The sequence below is a fragment of the Tachysurus fulvidraco genome, chromosome 25 (genome assembly GCF_022655615.1).
Source record: "Tachysurus fulvidraco isolate hzauxx_2018 chromosome 25, HZAU_PFXX_2.0, whole genome shotgun sequence".
Lineage (NCBI taxonomy): Eukaryota > Metazoa > Chordata > Actinopteri > Siluriformes > Bagridae > Tachysurus > Tachysurus fulvidraco.
Window position 1 is genome coordinate 7459353 of NC_062542.1, and position 21333 is coordinate 7480685.

The 21333-nt window shown below is 35.3% G+C and overlaps 1 protein-coding gene across 14 annotated transcripts; it reads left to right on the plus strand.

The window, feature by feature from the left end:
• The first annotated feature begins 403 nt into the window (after positions 1-403).
• epb41b (erythrocyte membrane protein band 4.1b) lies at positions 404-21319 on the plus strand. Of its 14 annotated transcripts, none has more exons than XM_027172246.2 (31): positions 404-550; positions 1914-1986; positions 2070-2174; positions 2351-2393; positions 2486-2561; positions 3691-3909; positions 4132-4219; positions 4329-4481; positions 4578-4672; positions 4882-5006; positions 5334-5438; positions 5534-5671; positions 5871-5990; positions 6570-7298; positions 9082-9252; positions 9919-10128; positions 10199-10360; positions 10816-10986; positions 11735-11944; positions 12027-12188; positions 12645-12989; positions 13635-13796; positions 14832-15002; positions 17150-17353; positions 17624-17827; positions 17921-18013; positions 18196-18368; positions 18641-18670; positions 18826-18888; positions 20050-20232; positions 20355-21319. In XM_027172246.2, the coding sequence occupies exons 2-31, from the start codon at positions 1924-1926 to the stop codon at positions 20382-20384; spliced, it is 4803 nt and encodes a 1600-aa protein (XP_027028047.2). In that variant the 5' UTR covers positions 404-550; positions 1914-1923; the 3' UTR covers positions 20385-21319. The 14 variants fall into 14 exon arrangements, with proteins under 14 accessions (XP_027028047.2, XP_027028021.2, XP_027027990.2 ...); XM_027172220.2 differs by having other exon boundaries at positions 11735-11932; positions 14832-15023; XM_027172189.2 differs by having other exon boundaries at positions 11738-11944; positions 14832-15023.
• The last annotated feature ends 14 nt before the right edge of the window (positions 21320-21333 follow it).

Genomic DNA, 21333 nt, shown 5'->3' on the forward strand with positions numbered 1-21333 from the left:
AACCTTATGCAAACAAGACAATGTTGTTGGTTTTTTTTTTTAAGTCATAAAAGTATGGATTAAATCAATTTAATTTAAGTGGTTGTATAACAGGTCAATAGCTGAAAGATACTCAGTGATAACTCAGATACCTTCTTCCATTAACTGAGACTCAGTCAAAAAAACACCTTCTGGATGAGAGTTCAGTTGAGAAAATCTTTAACCTGAGACAACCGGTTTTAAATTGTACATGTGAGTTTTACCTCACATTTATTGGACAGATTTAGTGTCAACATTGACTAATTGTCCTGACATTTTGGACATTGTTATCTTCATGTTTGTTAGACTGATGTACCATGATACCTGATGACAAAAAGTGGGGCCAAATGTGCCTTCAGAAATGCAATGTATTTACTGTATGCATATTAAAAGCTAGTCCAGTTTTCTCTTGAAGCTCCTCTTCCCCTTATCTCAGCTCTAACGTCATGGAAGCTTCGCTTGAATTGTTTCCTGCCTCACTGCTTCTGGAATAAGCAAAAGAAGTGAGCTGACAAACATTTCACTTGATCAGGTAAGCTTTTATTAGTTTCAGTGATTTTGCTTAGAAAAATAGTCTGATCTGTGTGGTAAAAAAGTAATAATATTACAGTAAATACAAAGTAAATATAAATAATTCTAACTCATGTAGCACTGTACAGTATTGTAAACTATGATGTTCTGCAGATAATGTAAAGATTATTACCTTTTAAATAATCTAAATAGGTGATTAAATTAAAGTGTTACGGGTGAAACTAAGATTTAACTAAGGATACGAGATAGATCTGATGTTAAAACTTTTTACTATATTTTTAGTAAACATTTCAACATGCAAAGAACAAATACATTCATTTACTTCTAAAATCTAAAAATCTAAAATCACTTTACAGAAGACAGATTAAAAAAATTGGAAGTTTATGTTAATTCAATTAGATTAGAAAACATGTTTAATTATAAGAAAAATAGCAGGATAAATGACAGTTTGTTTTTTGTAGCAGCAAATATTCGTGTCTATAAAGTATTAATCTGCCAAAATTAATTTTTTTAAGTCACCTTTGCTTATATTTTGATTAACGGAAAGGATTATTTATAGCATTTCTATACAGTATTCCACAATTACTGGACTTTGTTGCTATTTTTTGTGAATATGTCTTGCATGTACGTGTGTGTGGGCTCGGGGTGGGGTGGGGTGTTGTTTATCTCCAAAAAACACCCATAGCCCTATCTTTTAACAGAACAGTGCAGTGTGGACAGGGCAACTTTCCATCCCTCACACATGCGTAGATACTAATACAAATGCACTCACTAAACATTACAAATTAAGTCCTCTTACGGTTTTATTCAACAATCCTGGGGGAAAAAAGATATGCTAATTGTTCTATGAAGTTTTGTTCTAGAAACTCGATGGATGAGGTAAAGGTCCATCTCTGTAGTTTCTTGATCAACATGAATACACATAATAATAATAATAATAATAATAATAATAATAATAATAATAATAATAATAATAATAATAAGAATATATTGAATTGATTTCAATTTATTGATATATTGCTTAAAGTTGACACATTTTGGAGGGAAAAACAATCACATTTAAAGACGTAGATTTAAAGCAAATTTTTTTGTACATAGATTAACAGTCTCTCCTACTGACTGATTGGAAGTTTTACTTATTGTGTGTTATGTTTAGTTTATATTATGTTTTCTCTGTTTTAGGAAGGGTGTCAATAATTCTACAATAAACACATAAATGCATAAATAGTGTAGAGTTCACCAGAATCAGAGATTTACCAGAAATTATTTTGAAATATAATTTGTGTAATTCATGCATGTTTATTATTGATAACATTGGGGAATCTGGCAATTAATTCAGTTATGTTTATAAAAATCTGTTGAAGGAGAGTAAAGATGACAGCGCTTCGTTGCCGAGTTATACTTTTGGACGGCGCTGTCATTGAGCGCGACTTAGAGGTCAGTATTTACCTCCTTATCGTTCTGTCAACAATCTGCAGTTTCATGGGTTGTTAAGAATTTTTTTGTATCTGTGTTTCTAGAAAAAAGCAGTTGGTCAGGTTCTGTTTAATGAAGTCTGTGAGTATCTCAATCTTCTAGAGAGGGACTATTTTGGCCTGGCAGCATGGGATTCATCTAACAATAAGGTGAAAAAATTAATTCTAGATAGAATGAATATAAATTTGCGTGTATCATGTATTAATAACACAACATAGCCTCATATTTAATTAGTTATTTGCTTTAAATATGGTTCTATAGTAGCTCAATTAGAGGCATATTTATCAGTTATTATATTAACTGATTTTTTATGATCTTTCTTCAGGTGTGGTTGGAATTTTCCAAACCGGTTCACAAGCAGATCATAAGTGAGTGCATTTGTTCTGTTATGTTTAATGCGTATTAGATCTATGTGTTTGTTTGCAGTTATCCTGAGGTTCACTGCTGATTGTGGTTTTAGGTCATGATACTACATTTACATTCAGTGTCAAGCTCTACCCACCTGACCCTTCTTTACTGGCTGAGGACATAACGAGGTAAAATCTATCTCTCTCTCGCTCACTTTATTTCTCTCTCTCTGTCTCCTTCTACTGACAGAGGTACATAGTATGGCCAAAATTTTGAGGAAACCTGAGCCTCATGTTTATGTTTGCTTTTTAAACCTCCCATTCCACATGAATCCACCTTAGCTGGTATAAACTCTTATAAATTCTTTCCACCGGATTTCAGCATGGTTACAGTCAAGGTACAGTTGCATGACGAGGCCTGGTGATCAGTCAGTGTTCCACTTCATCCCAATGGTTTCTGGTGGGGTTAAGGTCAGGGCTTTGTGCAGTCAACCTGAGTTCTTCCACTCTGACCTTGGCAAACCATTTCTTTACGGCCCTCACATTCTATACAGGGACACTGTCATAAAACAGGTTTAGGCCTAAGGGGCCTTCATTGTCTGCCTCCAACTATGGGGTGTGATGGTCATACTTTTGACCATATAGTGTATTTCTATATCTAATGCTACACACCTACTCCTAACTCAAAATTGGCAGTTATTCTGATACTTGTAACCTGCATGGTTATAATAATCACCCCACACACAATCTGCACTCAACACCAATAGCTTTTCCACTGACGCCTCAGTAATGAATTGGATGTAAAATTACTAAAAATATTTTGCACAAAGTCGTGGTATCCATGCTAGCTCGAGTACAGACAGCTCAAATGCTCATTAAATCAAAAAGAGGACAAACCAATCACTACAAAAAATTCCTGTCATCATTTAAAATAATCTACTGTCCATGCAAGATGTTGTCAATAATCTAAAGTGTACAGTATAGACAATTGATGAATAAAAATTAGAAAAGAAAACTAACCAATAAAGCATATTTCGTCTCATTTATATGACAACAGCTGCCTTTTATGTACAGTAAAAAAAAAAAAAACAGTAAATTGTCAAAATGTCTGTTTTGTATAATTCTCAGAATATTTGTCCTCTCTATAGAGAGAAACTGTAAGCTCATCACACACTCATCAAGCTTCAAAAAAAGTTGTTCAAGTTGATTTAACATGTTTCGGTTCCTGAGAATATTTGCCTATTGTTTATATATGTTTGTGCGAGCAATATGCTACATGTATTTATTTACTTCCTTATGCATTATTATTTTCTCTCAGATACTTACTGTGCCTTCAGCTCAGAGCAGACATCCTGGCAAGCCGTCTCCCATGTCCATCCGATATTTTGGCAGTTTTGGGATCATACACAGTCCAGGCAGAATTTGGAGATTATAATCCTGAACTACACAGGAAAGAGTTCTTCAGTAATATTCCTCTTGCACCCAATCAGACTCCAGAGCTGGAGGAGGATGTGGCAGAGCTCCATCAAACACTCAAGTATTTTGGTTATCCACAAGCATCGTCATCCTCTTGATGAAATTTAAAATGATTTAAAAAAAAAATGTATATTATGTCATAAAATATGTTAGAATTTTTAAGTAAAATACAAAAGCATTTTTCAGTCAGTCTGAATTAAAAAATAAGTTTTATGGGTGGATTCTTCTGAATACTCATCCACACACATACACACACTGTTTTTTTCTGTATGTGTCACTGCAGATCCATGAGTCCTGCTGAAGCAGATCAGGGTTTCCTGCAGAATGTCAAGACGCTCCACATGTACGGAGTACATCTGCATCCTGCTAAGGTAGCCTGAGCATGAAACTGCACTTACACATGCTGAAATGTTCTCCTTCTTAGTATTGATATGTACATTAATTATTTGATTTGTTTATGCTTATGGTTTGTGTGTATAGGATGCCAGTGGTGGAGATGTGATGCTGGGTGTGTGTGCTGAGGGTCTAGTAGTGTATGAGGATGAAGAAAACACACAGAGTTTCAGCTGGCCCACAGTTCTGAATATATCTTACAAACGCAGCAACTTCCAAGCCAGGATTTTTCACTCAGAGGTAAACATGTGTCTCACACACTTAATATGTGGGCTGAATAAGGGAAATCTTCTGGAGCATAATCTGATTAAGTGATTCTCTTTGGATTCTATCCAGGATGCATCTGAAAATACCATCAAATTCACTCTTCCCAGCTACCGTGCATGCAAATGCCTGTGGAAAATTGCTGTGGAGCATCATGGCTTTTTCAGGTAGCAGCTTATATCTGCTTATGTACAGTTATACACAGCTATAAGTATCATAATGTGTTGGAACATCAGGGAACTCTGATCACAACATAATAAATAATACAACTGAATCAAGCTTCTCCTGCAGTTTAAATGACAGAAATGATGACATGCTACAAACTTCTAGACAACCCTAAAAATACATTTTTATCATATGTTCATTAATTTCTTAGGAATTTGAAGGACCTTGCCAAGGCTCCCCTCCAGTTGGGTTCAAGGAATGAGGAATCTCTAGAGGTCAGCACCACCATCAAGCGAGCAGCTCCACGCTTTGCACGCTCAACCATCAAGAGGAAAGGTGCATGTTTGAAATGTTCAGTAAAATTAAATACTGAATTTGTGTACTGAATCCTTTTTGGGCTTAAAAAAGCGGTACTTGTTTGTAATGCCACTTGTCTTGAGGTTATTGAAAAAATTCAAGAAATCTGGCAACCACAAAGTCTTGTACTACATGTAGGTGATTTGCATGATCTAAGTGGTACACCCAGAATATCAATTTAATGCTATGATGCTTAATCCAAATATTTCCTGCATAAATATCACTAACTCCCTATGTTTTGGACTGAAGTTGCCAACACTCAATACAGTCCAGTGTGTCAACAGCTGTTGTTAATTATTCTTTCAGCAAAAGAAAGCTTTCGTGTGGATATGAAGCGCCCAAACAGAACCGAATTTGTCGACTGGTTTCAACTGCTTAGCTCTGATGAAACATGGCCCGCTTATAGCCCAGGTAGAGTCCAGTGAATCAATCTATAACCTGTGTGTCATACACTGAATAAGAATTTTGTAAGAAACAATCACTTATTAAGCCAGATGTGCACACAGATAAGTACCAAGTGACAGCTGGAGAGACACTTGCATATAAAGAAAGAGAGGAAGTGGATGAGCTGGATAATGAGTGGTTTCAGCTGTTGGGTGGGCGCTCCTTTCCCACTCAGCATCCTTACTCATCCTTATCTTCAGGTAAATTTAATCTTTATTTCTCTTTTCACATTATACTTCAGTGCTTACAATTTTTATTTCTCCTTTTCAACATTTTCTTTCCACTTTATTCATGGCTATTTTTAGTTGTTCTAGCATAACAAAATACAGTAGGACTGAATTAGGTTTGTTTGGGTTTGATTACATTTAAAAAGTTTTGCCATATAAATGTCTTGCACAGATTCTGACATTTTGGAAAGTGATAAATTCCAGGTTTGGAAACTGCAAGCTGATGACTGGTTTGTTCTCCTCGAACCCCACACATATCAGCCCGGTGTAAGGCACTGGAAGACCCAACTATGTGAGTTCTGATTTTGTTGCTTGTTACTAAAGCGTTTTTCTTGGATAAAATTTCAGAGCGTTTGTTCATACCAGAGGCCAAATATAGTCTCTCCATCTTTTTATCATTAGGAAAAGTTATCAGATCTGTCTGACAAAATTAGTCCAAAGGTTAAATGATCAATAAATCCATACCAATACCAAAGCTTAAAAATTATATAATCTCAACCATATACAATCATGGCTACCAGTACAAATTGGGCAATATTTACAAAATGAAAGTAATAGCATGAAATATGTCTTAAAAATAAGCCATATTATAGATAAATATTTTTCATTAAAATGTGAATAATCAGACCAATTCTCCAATGCAGTCATATAATAAAAGGTGTATCCAAGGTTTGTTTACTGTTGCATCTGGATTGCATTAAAAATCATCAACTCATATATTTAGTCTGCAAGGCATATGACATCATTAACGCAATTAAAACAGACAGTCCAACTGCAGACCTGCTGGTAAGAAAAACTCATAATGCTTGTGGGAATTTGATGACCTGGCAACACAGCATTCATATTATGATATTTCTGTTTTTATCCTCAGTGTCTTTCCAGTCCTCTCAAGCAGAAGAGCAGACAGAAGAGCTGGAATATATAAAAGGAAACTCAGAGAAGAGTATAAATATTGTCTGGAAAAGAAATGAGGATGATGCTGTGACAGAGCAACACGAGGAACTGGAAATGGAAAGAAACTTAAGTCCAGATGTTGTTGGCAAAAATCTAGAGTTGGAGACTAGGGGCAGTGAGCAAATAGTGAAAGTTATGAGGGAAATGATGGAAGGTGAGGTGGATGGAGAAGAATTACAAACAGTAGTAATGTATGAACAGAGAAGGCAGGTGGTGGAATCTTATGCTGGACAACCTCAGGAGGCTTTTGTTGAACAAAGAATTAGAACTGAACATGAACTGATGTTAAAGCCAGGTGAAGTGGTGTCTGAGGAAAATATAGAGGAATTAGAGGAAACATTACAAGAAGTGGAGAGTGTTGAACGAACACTGCAGGACATAGAAAGGCTAAAAGGGAAATTACAGGAAGTAGAATTATTGGAGCAAAAACTACAAGAAGTTCAGCAGGCAGGAAGACAGCTTGGGGAGAACGATGATTGGTACATTTTGCTGGAGAACAAATTGATGGCATCTTCAGCACCTGTGAGACTTCTAGGAGTGGAAACTTCTGAAAAAAAGCTGCAGAAAAAACCTGAACAAGGAGACAGAGGTGACTGGTACCTTATGCTGGATCGCAAACCCTTAGTGGTATCTTCAGCAAATGCAGGTAAGCAACTTTATTCAGATCTGTGTTATACAGGACAGTATGTCATATATATCATGCTAATTATGTGTGCAGTTATAGCTCACATAATACTTGATTTGAGATTAGTGTTATCAAGAGTCTGGTAAAAGCAGTAAGCAACTGACTGCAAATTGCTAGTTTACGCAATGATTGGAAACACTTTTTGTGCCATTGCCGGCCTTAACATATTCATGTACGTTGCATAAATTTGTTATAAAGCAGTACTACTGACTTCATGTTAGACAGCAACTTGTGAGGTTTTTATCTAGTACATATCTGTCTTTATGACATATGTCCAAGACTTCATTTTAGCTATTTCTCTACTTTTCCAACTGCAGGAATCTGAGGCTACTTTGAGCAAGTTTATCAAACCCGGTCTTTGAAGACCAGGCAAGATTTTTCAAAACTTCAGCTGTCCAATTTTGGTGAACCTGTTTGCAGTATAGCCTCAGATTCATATTCTTGGATGACAGCAGGGGAACCCAATGTGGTCTTTTGCTATTGTAATTCATCCTCCTCAAGTTTTGGCATGTTTTTCTGTTCTGTTCTCATTGTGGTGTGTACAACAGTGGATATTTCAGACAATGTAGCCTTCCTGTCAACTCGTTCAAGTCTGGCCATTTTCTCCTCATGAACAAGAGAAAGCAAAGAACATGTGGGAGGAAAATGGCCAGACTTCAACAAGTTGACAGGAAGTCTACTACTGCCACGATTGGCATTGCTGCCACATGATTGGCATTGCTGCCACATGATTGGCTGATTTGATTATTGCATGAATGAGCAAGATCATAGGCGTTCATACTAAAGTTGACAGCAAAAGTATAGAAATAGTGATTTCAAATAGTTGTAAGAACATTAATGATGCTTTGGAGCATTGTGTTTTAGGGTTATCTTATTTTGTATTTATATCATGTCATTATCAGATCATGGAAACTTTAAAATAATCCTGTATTTCAGCAGAACACTAATTTTAAAATGGTAATTTTTCACTTTTAACACTGTAATGAAGCCCCAATATGTAGTTTTAGTAATATTCAAGTTACCTGTATATCAGTTAAATTAATTGGAATGGAGTGGGTCCATCACAGAGATGTTTTATAGCTTCATGAAAGTGCTGTTAAAAACAAACTGATGACTTGCATGATAAAAATAATAGCTACAGTAAAAATAGAAGAAAATCAATTTCTTCTTTCATTTCATTTCCATTTCTTACATTCTCAATGCCTGTCATAAAATAAACATAGAGACAAAATTAGTATTACAGAAATTTACAGTTTACTGTAAGACTGCACAGGACTTTATGTAGAAACTCTATAGTGGCAATGTTCATTATAACCCATATACAACTGTATAAATTCTAATTTATCTAATTTTTTACAATTACAATTTGTCCTACCATACCAGATCCAGCTGAGGCCTGCAATCAAATAACTGTTTTGACATTATGACTGTTCACATATTACATACATTTAATATTAGCTACCTCACAAACATTTAGGCAGCCAACTTAGCACAAAGTTTTTGTGGAAAAATAAAATACTGCCCTGATTTTCTCTTGCATTTAAATTAGGTTAGAAAAATAATGCTTGCAAAAGTGACTTTTTTCCACTGACCCAAAAATACAGAAGGCACATTAGACAAAATTAGTTTTAAAACTTTTATAGTGCCTAAAACCTACCATGTACGTAAATGTGAAACCATATATATAGATACAAGTGTGTAGATTCTATCCACTTAATCACTTCTGTATTTTTCCAAATGCAAGGTCTTGCCACGGACACAACAGAGCGGAAAGCAGAGCTGAGTCAGTGGACAGAGGAGAAACTCCAGAGAGCAAACATTCTAACATCTGTCCAGATGAAAGACGACTGGTACAATTTACTGGACTTGCTTCCACGACCTACACAGACCACACAACCTGCACTGCCGCCATCAGGTACGACTAAAACAGCACGTACTGTGTATAATCAAACAATACATATTGTTTGTATGTACAGAAGCTACTACTTCAGAGAGACGACTGTGGGAAAATCATATAGATCAGTATAGAATCATTAATATGATCTATGTATAGTTTTCTTACCTAGTTGTTTTGAATGATTTAGTAAAGCTGATTATTCTGATACATTTTAATTTTCTAAATCTGTATACGACTTTGAGCAATCATGAAAGGTCAAATGATCTTCCCAGCATATGTCTTACCACAATACTACCAAAGATCATGGATGAAAATTCTGAGAAGGATTATAACAAGCTTGGTATGAATGGAGCTCAAAGGATGGACATACAGGCTAAAGTTCAAATGATTTAATATGTACACATGAAAAATGAATGATAAACAATAAAGTGCTTACTTTGATATTTCTGATCTGATTGATCTGAATGACAGCTATTCATTACCAGTATATATTATATATCTTCTGGTATATTACTGTATATATATATATATATACTGTATATATATATATATATATATATATTATATGTATGTATGTAAATATATATGTATGTATGTATATATATACATATATATATATATATATATATATATATATATATATATATATATATATATATATATATTTTCCCCCTTTTACATTAGTAGAGACTGTCCAGTCATCTTGGGTGAATGTGGTAGAGGAGCACAAAAACTTGGATGAAGAGTCCAAATGGAGAGAGGAGAGAACAATTTATGTGGAAGAAACACACCCAATTTTACCAGTACAAAGAGAAGAACAGACACAGAAACAGGTCGATGATGACAGGTTTATCCAGCTGTACGTTCCTCCTAAAGAAGCCGGTAAACAGACAGGTACAAGAACACTCAAACACATGTACATAAATGCGAAACCACATGCAATGTTGCATCTTGTCTATTTCAGCTGTAGATGTTCACAAAGAGACCAGAGAGGAGGAAGTACAGCTAATCAAACCCCAAGTAAAAACGATAATAATTGAAGAGGAGAGAAGAGAAATGCTAGAAACCGCTCATGAAGTGGTTCACATGAATCCAATCCCATTCGAGAAGAGAGATGTTCCTGCAGGTGATGAATGTATTAGTAAAGTTTGCAGTGTGACATTTACAGTACATCTCTCATTTCTACCCTCTTACACACCTTACTGTCTCTTTCCTAGTCTCTTTATAGTAAGCAGAGAAATTGAATGGCATTGGATATTGTACAGAACTTTTTTATAACTAAGTTTCTACATTATGACTGGTCACATATTTTGTTTTTAATTACAAACTCAGACATAAATTTAATATTAGCTACCTCACAAACATTTAGGCACTTAGCACTAACGTTTAAAAAAAAATGCTCCAATTTTCTCTTACATTTGATTTTGGTTCATCTTAGATTCATTTAGTATTAAAAATCATCTTAGATAAAATTTGTAATAAAATTTTATAATGCCTAAAAATTTTCTACAGTACCATATATAGATACAGGTGTATAAATTCTATCCACTTCATCACTTCTGTATTTTTTCCAAATGCAAGGTCTTACCATGGACACAACAGAGCGGAAAGCAGAGATGAGTCAGTGGACAGAGGAGAAACTCCAGGGAGCAAACACTCTAACATCTGTCCAGATGAAAGACGACTGGTACACTTTGCTGGACTTGCTTCCACAACCTACACAGACCACACAACCTGCACTGCCTCAATCAGGTATAACTAAAACTACACCAGGTATTTTATATATGTACAGTAGCTATTAGTTCAGAATGATGACTCTAGATGGAATTAGAGGGCTTTGTTTAACCTTTGTGGAATATGATTAAATAGTGACACAGTATATCAGTGTAGTATAGAAGGACAGAATATATTAATTTAACCTACCAGTTTTTCGGGCTAGTTAATTAAAACTAGCGACATTACTGTCTTCACTACATTTTTTTATTCTTCATTATACATCGCTAAATAAAAAATTATTTAGCTTCAAACAAGTAGCCACAGGGAGTGCTCTCATTGCCCATGTTTAATGGGTTTTATTATTATTATTATTATTATTATTATTATTATTATTATTATTATTATTATTATTAATACTAATACTAATACTAATACTACTAATAATAATAATAATAATAATAATAATAATAATAATAATTGTTATTTTTATTGTTATTGTTATTACCCAGAAGAATTAATTAATAAATGGTACTACTACTACTACTAGAAATAATAACAGGTATATTAATAACAAAAGAGCAGGTAAACAGAGAGGTACAGGAACACTCAAACACATGTACAGTATGTAAATGCGAAATCACATGCATTGTTGCATCTTGTCTGAAAAATAAATGATAAACAATAAAGTGCTTACTTTGCTATTTCTGATCTGATTGATCTGAATGACAGCTATTTATTACCTATATATATTGCATATATATATATTTTCCCCCCTTTACATTAGTAGAGACTGTCCAGTCATCTTGGGTGAATGTGGTAGAGGAGCACAAAAACTTAGATGAAGAGTCCAAATGGAGAGAGGAGAGAACAATTTATGTGGGAGAAACACAACCAATTTTACCAGTACAAAGAGAAGAACAGACACAGAAACAGGTTGATGATGACTGGTTTGTCCAGCTGTACGTTCCTCCTAAAGAAGCCGGTAAACAGACAGGTACAAGAACACTCAAACACATGTACGTAAATGCGAAACCACAAGCAATGTTGCATCTTGTCTATTTCATTTCTCGTCACAGCTGTAGATGTTCACAAAGAGACCAGAGAGGAGGAAGTACAGCTAATCAAACCCCAAGTAAAAACGATAATAATTGAAGAGGAGAGAAGAGAAATGCTAGAAACCGCTCATGAAGTGGTTCACATGAATCCAATCCCATTCGAGAAGAGAGATGTTCCTGCAGGTGACGAATGTATTAGTAAAGTTTGCAGTGTGACATTTACAGTACATCTCTCATTTCTACCCTCTTACACACCTTACTGTCTCTTTCCTAGTCTCTTTATAGTAAGCAGAGAAATTGAATGGCATTGGATATTGTACAGAACTTTTTTATAACTAAGTTTCTACATTATGACTGGTCACATATTTTGTTTTTAATTACAAACTCAGACATAAATTTAATATTAGCTACCTCACAAACATTTAGGCACTTAGCACTAACGTTTAAAAAAAAATGCTCCAATTTTCTCTTACATTTGATTTTGGTTCATCTTAGATTAATTTAGTATTAAAAATCATCTTAGATAAAATTTGTAATAAAAATTTTATAATGCCTACAAATTTTCTACAGTACCATATATAGATACAGGTGTATAAATTCTATCCACTTCATCACTTCTGTATTTTTTCCAAATGCAAGGTCTTACCATGGACACAACAGAGCGGAAAGCAGAGATGAGTCAGTGGACAGAGGAGAAACTCCAGGGAGCAAACACTCTAACATCTGTCCAGATGAAAGACGACTGGTACATTTTGCTGGACTTGCTTCCACGACCTACACAGACTACAAAACCTGCACTGCTCAATACAACAGAGCAAAAAGCAGAGATTACACAGTGGATAGAGGGGGAACTCCAAAGAGCAAACACTCTACCACCTGTCCAGATGAAAGATGACTGGGACAATTTTCTTGACTTGCCTACACGACCTACACAGACCACACAAACTGAACTGCCTCCATCAGGTACAACTAAAACCACACCAGGTATTTTATATGCAGTTTGTACAGTAGCTACTACTTTAGACTGGGTTAGGGTTATAGTTAGACTCTATGGGGCAGAAAATCAGTGATTTCTTTGGAAATTATGTATAAATTTGTGACATGTCACTTAGTATACAATATATATTTACACACATTATACAGTATATTTATAGAATGTATTTATATAACCTACTTGTAGCTTTCTTATCTTCATCTGTTTTTTTCTTGTTTATAGTTTGCCATCAGTCATTTAGAATAGCTAATTATTATGATATCATTTTAGATGTTTTTAACAACATACTGAAATTATTACGAATTGATCTTGGGACCTTATGAAAGGTTAGGCATGTTAGGCATGCCTTACCACAAAATTAGTAAATATCAAGGATTAAAATAAAAAAAATAGAGTACAGTATCAAGATGGTACTCAGTTGTTTAAATAGTGACTACAGATAATCAAGTTAATTCTGTGGCTTAAGGTCAAAATGAGAAGAACAGACACAGAAAAAGGTGGATGATGACTGGTTTATCCAGCTGTACGTTCCACTTAAAGAAGCAGAGATACATGAACACTCAAGCACATGTACTGTACATAAAGGCAAAATCACATGCATTGTTGCATCTTGTCTACTTCATTTTTTGCCACAGCTGTAGATGTTCACAAAGAGACCAGAGAGGAGGAAGTACAGCTAATAAAAAAGCAAGTAAAGATGATGAAATCTGAGGAGGAGAGAAGAGAAATGCAAGAAACATCTCATGAGGTGATTCAGATGAAACCAATTCCTTTCGAGAAGAGAGATGTTTCTTCGGGTAAGGAATATGTTAGTAAAGTTTGTTGTGTGACATTTGCATCTCTCATTTATCCATGCTGATACAGCTTACTTTATCTTTCTTCCTTTACAATAAATAGAGAAATTGAGTGGATTTGTTTATTTTATAGTTTCTTGAAATCACTGACCAATTCATCTGCAAAATAAGACCCAGTTGAGGCCTGTAAACAGAAACCAAAGTTTATACAGCATGACTTTTCCCATATTTAAATTTTTATTACACATTCTGATATAAATTTAATATTAGCCGCCTTACCTGCACTTTGTGGAGGCAACTTAACTAACCAGATAAATAACATTAACCAAAGCAGAAACAGTTTGTTGCCATATATATAATTTAACATGTAATTATGTGAGCAATATGCATTTACTGTCCACTATAAAATTTAAATTTGTGACCCTGCTCATTCATGCAATTTTCAGTCAAACAAACATGTGGTAGAGCATGATCCAGAATACCATGCAGTTACAGGTCAAGTCCCTTGGTTAAAACTGTCTTATTGGCTGTGTTCAATCAGTATTAACATATGAATTATTTTATCAAGTGTATTATAAGATTATTCATACACACTGGTGTGATAAGCCTTTATCTTTACATCAAACTGTACATCAGTAGTCTCAGATACATGCTGTGCCGTTTTATTTGGAAATTGGCTGGTAGAATCTTCGGAAAATCTGACAGTTCTTCAGGAGCTTTTGCTTGTCACACTTGCTTCTGTTTTTTCAGCTAATCCCTGACAGTCAGCACTCAATTTTATACCACTTTTAAGTTGTCCGTTAGATAAAAAACTGATAACATTTTTTTTTACTGATATACAAAGATTTTGCGATAAATTTAATTTATCATTGAAAAGAAATGTCTGATAAAATGAAATGTTTTTGTTGACTCTTTAATGTGTATTTTTTTTATTAACAATTGTGTTGAAAACAATGTTGCACAGTGCTGTATCCCATGTACTGTGCAACCATGTAAAATCCATCTACTTCATCACTTCTGTATTTTTACAAATACAAGGTGCTACCTTTTATACAACAGAGCAAAGAGCAGAGATTAGACCGTGGATAGGGGAGGAACTCCAAAGAGCAAACACTCTACCACCTGTCCAGATGAAAGACGACTGGTACATTTTGCTGGACTTCCTTCCACGGCCTACACAGACCACACAACCTGCACTGACTCCATCAGGTACAACTATAACCACACCAGGTACAGTATTTTAGTCGCTTGAAAGTTTTCATTTAATTATTGAGAACAATGATGCAGAATTACATATCTGTGACTTGCAAAAGTATGTGAACCTTTGCTTTCAGTATCTGTGTGAGCCTTTATGCACCAATTACTGCAAGTAAAGTTTCCAGTAACTGTTGATCAGTCAGAATGGCTTGGAAGTATTTCATTCCATTCATCAGTACAGAACAGTGTCCTCATATGAACTGCTTGCTTGAGGTCCTATAATTTTTCTTTTGACTTAAGGTCAGGCCATTCCAAAACATCTTTGTTCCTCATTAATTAGTCTTTATAGACCGATTTGGGAGCTTGTGGTCCTTGTATATAGTATTTTTCTTTTTCCAAAAATAATGCTGCTTATTTTTTCTCATTCAAGTTTTATTTTGGTCTCATTCCTCCACAAATTAGTCCTCTGGCTTGTTCAAAGTTAGCAATTATAATATAATTATTGATTTGTCTGATTGGTTTCAGTTTGTCTGCTTTTAAAACGTATGAAAATCTAATGATGTTTTAGGTCATATTTATGCACAAATATAGAGTTTCTAAAGGGTTCAAGCAACACTGTATGTGTACAGTAGCTATTAGTTCAGACTGATGACTCTATGGGAAAAAAACATTGATATCTTTGTACATTTATGAATAGAATTGTGACATATTAAGCAGTATATAACGATAAAATATATTCATATAACCTACTCATAGCTTTCATAGCTTATTATTAATTGTTTATAGTTTGCCTTCGGTGATTTAGTATTAATTCTAAATAATTATTATGATATTCTAATTTTTGCATTTAAGTTTGTATGCAATTTTTCTTAACCTCATACTGAAATGATTATAAATTGAGCAATCTTGGGACCTCATGAAAGGCCAAATGGTTTCTTGGTATTCCTCACCACAATATTAAATATAAATAAACATCAATACAATGAAGAAAAATTATTATAGCTTGATTTGCATGAGAGATCAAGACATGAACCTTTTGCCAGGGGGCACGGTGGTTAGTGGTTAGCACATTTGCCTCACACCTCCAGGGTTGGGGGTTCGATTCCCGCCTCTGCCTTGTATGTGTGGAGTTTGCATGTTCTCCCCGTGCCTTGGGGATTTCCTCCGGGTACTCCGGTTTCCTCCCCGGTCCAAAAACATGCATGGTAGGTTGATTGGTATCTCTGGAAAAATGTCCATAGTGTATGGACAGGCTCCCCTTGACCCGAGGTTGTTCGGGTAAGCGGTAGAAAATGAATGAATGAATGAATGAATCTTTTGCTCAAAACGGGACCACAGATAGTAAGATAACTTTTTGACTCAATTTCAAAAAGGAACAAAGATGCTGTATCAACAAGACCACCTATGGTGCTGCTCATTTATCCAATTATCTATGGCACGGTCGTGTGACAACAGCATAATGTAGAAAATCCTGCAGGTAGAGGTTAAGAGATTCGATTAACCCTTTCTCACAGTTAATTAGTACACTTGTTCTGCCAGTGGAACGGAAATCTTCTGATTAGACATTCTTAATGAAATATTTTCTCATCACAAGTCTGTTATAGGATAATTCAGGACTTTGTTGGGTTTGTGTGTAGAGTATAATGGCTTCTTGTGAGTAGGGTGATGGGAAAGGGGAAGCATTTGAGACAGCTGCTTACACTTTTCCACAATAATAATGGCACATAGATAAATCAGACAACACAAGTTTTTTTTAAACACTGTATACAACTTTCCCAATAAAATTATAACATTTAAACCAAGTATGCTAAAGGGGAGATGTTTAATTCAGTGCAGAATTAAAGAGTAAATGAAGTTAAAAATAAGGGATAAAAATGTGGTAAAGAAATGTGTCCTATAAGCTTGAGAACTTACTAATAATGAATAGATTATTTAAATGCATTTTGAATAATGTTTAAGTTTGAATGAAGCTACAATCACAAAATGTAATATAAAGCGCAGTTTCATCATGTGATCGCAGATTGCAGTTTACACTTTTTACATTTTTTACATTAATATCACTAAGAAAAAAGTCCAATTGTCTCAAAAAGTTTGAAGATTTTAGCAAAACAGAGAAATATATTTGTTGATTATAATGCCTATGGTATTGATTGTTGAAGATGTGGCAAGTCTGATACCACGGCAAACAGTCACGATCAAGGAAAAGGAAGTAACCTTTGTCAAGAAGCCCATGATCATCAATGAGAAGCAAGTGATAGTAGGAAGAGTGGAAAAGAAAATTCCTGCTACAATGCACAAAGATGAAGACAACTGGTTTGTGCTTTTCACACCAGAACAAATTGAGAAGAAGGTCATTGCCACAGGTATTTTTAACTAATTATAATTTGTGGTTAAATTATATCTGTCTTTTGGTATGAATCAGAAAAATGATGGTATTATAGTATAGATTTGCTAATGAGCGAACCATTCTTGATTGCAAATGATTCAGTTCATCCTTTATTATCTATTTGTGTCTGGTCTCATTTACATTTAAGAGACAAACCTAAAATGTAAAGCCCTGCTACATACTGAAAACAACAATGGTTTAAATTAATAGGATTTGACAATGTGTGTATTGATTGATTGTACTGCAGCGGGTGTGTCAGACACATGGGTTCTGGAAGAAAAGAGATTAAGGGAGGTGCAGAAGGGGCAACTCCGTAAGGACGTAAAGAGAAGCCATGTGGTGGAGGACAAAAGACTTCATCCATATGTGCCTGGACCAAAAGCAGAAAAGCGTCATCAGGAGGTGATTGATGATTGGTTCCTCTTGCTGGAGCCTGTTTCTAAAATATCAGGTAAAAAAAGACTTTCTTATGCTTTTTGAGTCATCTTTCTCTCTTGCTCTCAGATCTTATTCTTGTCTCTTCTCTTTGAATATCTATTGCCAGTGAACATTTACAAGAGAGCTGAGGAGGACCAGCGTAGGAAGGACGAGTTGTTTAAGAAGCAAGCCTTGGCAGAAGACAGAAGAAAAGTGGCAGGTAAAACATTGCATGGGGAACATACAGTGCATTTGCGATTATCATAGGAAACATGCTGAAACTGATTAATAGGAATGACCTGATAGGTGAAAGTGGTGTGATTTTGACTGAAAGCCACCATGATAAATAATGTGCAATGATCGAATGCCTACTTCTCTTATTTTCTTTTTTTTTTTTGTTAGGATTCATACATCCATCAGTCCCTGTCATCCCACTGACTCCAGCTGATCAGCCAATGACATCAACTCCCACTGCACAATCTGTTCGCATCACAAGACCCACTTATCAAGAGGAGAGTCTAAAGAGACTGGAAATCACACAGGAGATCACACAAGATATAAAGCAAGAATCTAAGGTCTAAAACCTGAACTTACAAATAGAACAATAGCAAACAAATGATTAAAATGTGATTATTGAATGTGTATTATCTGTGAGCAGGACAGTATCTAGATAATAATATAATAATAATGCATATATGTCAATATATGAATAGGTGAATAATATATGTCTATATTGCATTGACGTACACATTGAGAGAGGGATCCTTTGTTTAAAAATGAATAAGATTCATTTTAACCTGTAACTGCAAACTGTACCAGTGAACATCACCTTTCTTTGCCTCTGCAGGTGGAATCAGAGTCCATCATTAAGAGAAAGGTCGGCCAATCATACCTTGAATTTGTGATACTTCTTACTGTACACTCTAAATTGCATACAATCCCAAGATAAATGTGCAAAGACATATTTCTCATGTATGACAATGTACAAAGACATACTTTACATTTGTTGCTTCACGTTTTGTCTTTCTACAGAAAAGAGAGAAGAGAATTGAGGGTGAATCCATTTATATCCGTCACAGCATTCTAATGTTAGAGGTTTGTGAACATTTCCTCATTGTTAATTTTTTTTAAGAACAAATGCATCAACATCAACATTGGTTTACTAAGTCGCAGACATAGGATACCAACAGCCTAAAACTTTTTTTGCAGTGGTGTGGTGTGTGAGAACTAAGGTTTAAGGTTAAGATTTGCAGTAGTCCAGTCTCAATATGACAAGAGAACAAACACCTGAGCAGCCTGTGTGGATAAAAATGGTCGAAACCTTCTGACCAACTGAAGGAACAGACATGAGAATGTGACATTAGTGACATGTAAGGAAAAAGACAGTTGATTGTCCATGGTTACCTCAAGGTTGTGAGCAGTGGTCGAAGGGGAGATCAGAGAGATTTTCAGAGATATCGTAAGATTCTGATGAGCCATCATGCATGATGATTTTCCACCAGACATGCTGAGATCTGAGAAAAAGCCATGGTCTCTGAGGGAGAGAGGGAGAAGTTGAGTGTCCCCAGCATAGCAGTGGTGGGAGAACGCATGTAAGGATATAACTTTGCCAAGAGAAAGTATATAGGGAGAAAAGGAGAGGATAGAAGTACTGAACATTGTCTTATACCAGTGGAGATGTCAATCCCCTCCATGTTAACTGATAAGGGCGACCATTCCAAGAATAAATTCCAAGAATCCTGAGGATGGACAACAGAGTCTTGTGGTTGATGTGTTCAAATGCTGCCAGAAAAGGTTAAGGAGGATGAGGACAAATGACAGCATGTACAGTGCTTTCAGAAAGTATTCACATCCCGGTCACTTTTTTCAATTAAAGTCTTATTAAGACCACACTGGATTCTACATATGAAAATAAAGAAAATTACTCTAAAGCTACAGTGGGCACAAGCTCACCAGTCTACAAAAAGACCATGTAATATTTCAAACCAGACCTTTTAAGAATAGCTTCACTGCCACAATCAATGTAACCAAGAATGTTTTCCCAATTCTGATGTTTAAAGTGAACATTAACTGAAGCTCCTGCCCTGTACCTATATCAATTCCATATAAAAGCAAGTGTACAGCTGTTCTTAATAAAGTGATGTATCTGTGTGATACATTATTATGAACTTATGAACTCTTCTCTCTCTCTCTCTCTCTCTCTCTCTCTCTCTCTCTCTCTCTCTCTCTCTCTCTCTCTCTCTCTCTCTCTCTCAGGACTCTGATGTGACTCAGGAGATTGTGTTGAATCATCATGCCAGTGTCAGTGAGTTAAAGCGCATCTTTATGGAGGACATGCCTGTGTTTGGTCCCACTGAGTGGGACAGGCGTCTCTCTACATACACTCCTGTCATTTACCCCAAATTATCCATCGGCGAGCTGTTTAATGGCATAGACATAGTGAGTCTCACTCCTCACAAATATTGAACCACATTACTGTGTGAAATTTATGGTCCTATTTGCCCAAAGCAGAACAAGGGTTTGTCTCTCATCCATCACTGACAGATGATTTTATATTCCAGATGGGAGCAGAAGGATTATCAGCCATGTGATATCGCTCCACCCTGTTATCCTTGCGAATCCTTTGTCTTATCAACAGATCAGGACACCGAACCTCTTTCCTTTACTGCACCATTTTGTCATTGATACATTGCTGTTGTTATTTGGTAATATAACCTGTATACAAGATTTTTTTTTATGTGCATTAAATACTATAGGACTTTTATATTGTACAACTAAGCATTACAGTGGTTTGTTGCCTGAATGCAGATGTCTAATGTCTGGTAACAGATGTGAGCTTATCACTGTCAATGTAGGATTGTTTATTAGCCAGATTTTGAAAAGTGTGGAAACCCAACAAAGAATGACAATTGAAGCAAAATATGTGTTGGTAGTTTTGAGTAATATATTATTCATTGGAGAAGAAATAAAATGATCAGAAACAAACCCCAAAGACAGCGTCATAAGGTTCTTAGACATGTTGCTGAACTGCTTTTGCTGTGTATAGGTGTGGTTACACACACAAAAAAAAGAAAAGAAAAAGAAAAAAAGACATAAAACGAAAATTGGATTCACTTTATAAATGTACAATTATACCTTGTTTATTAGTTTGACAGTCTGTATATGGAGATAACTCAAAATCTTGTCATGACAATATTGTATTTGGCACGAAGTCATGATGTTTTATATATAAATATATATTTGTCTCAAACATTATTGCTGCTGTACTTCTCAGCTTTGATATATACAGTATGACCCAGGATGTAATAGGGAAGGTACTAAAAGTGTTCTTTCTCAGGGTTAAAACCTCTTTTATACACTGTCTGACATTCCTTCAAAGTCAGTCCTTTTGAACAAATGTATACACAGACACACAAATGCAGTAGTCTGTTATATATAAGTTTGTAAAGACAGTATTGCAGGCAGGACATGATCTCTGACAATCAGATTGACGTCCAAAATAAACGTGACAAATATTTTATAATCATTCCTTCTGTATTT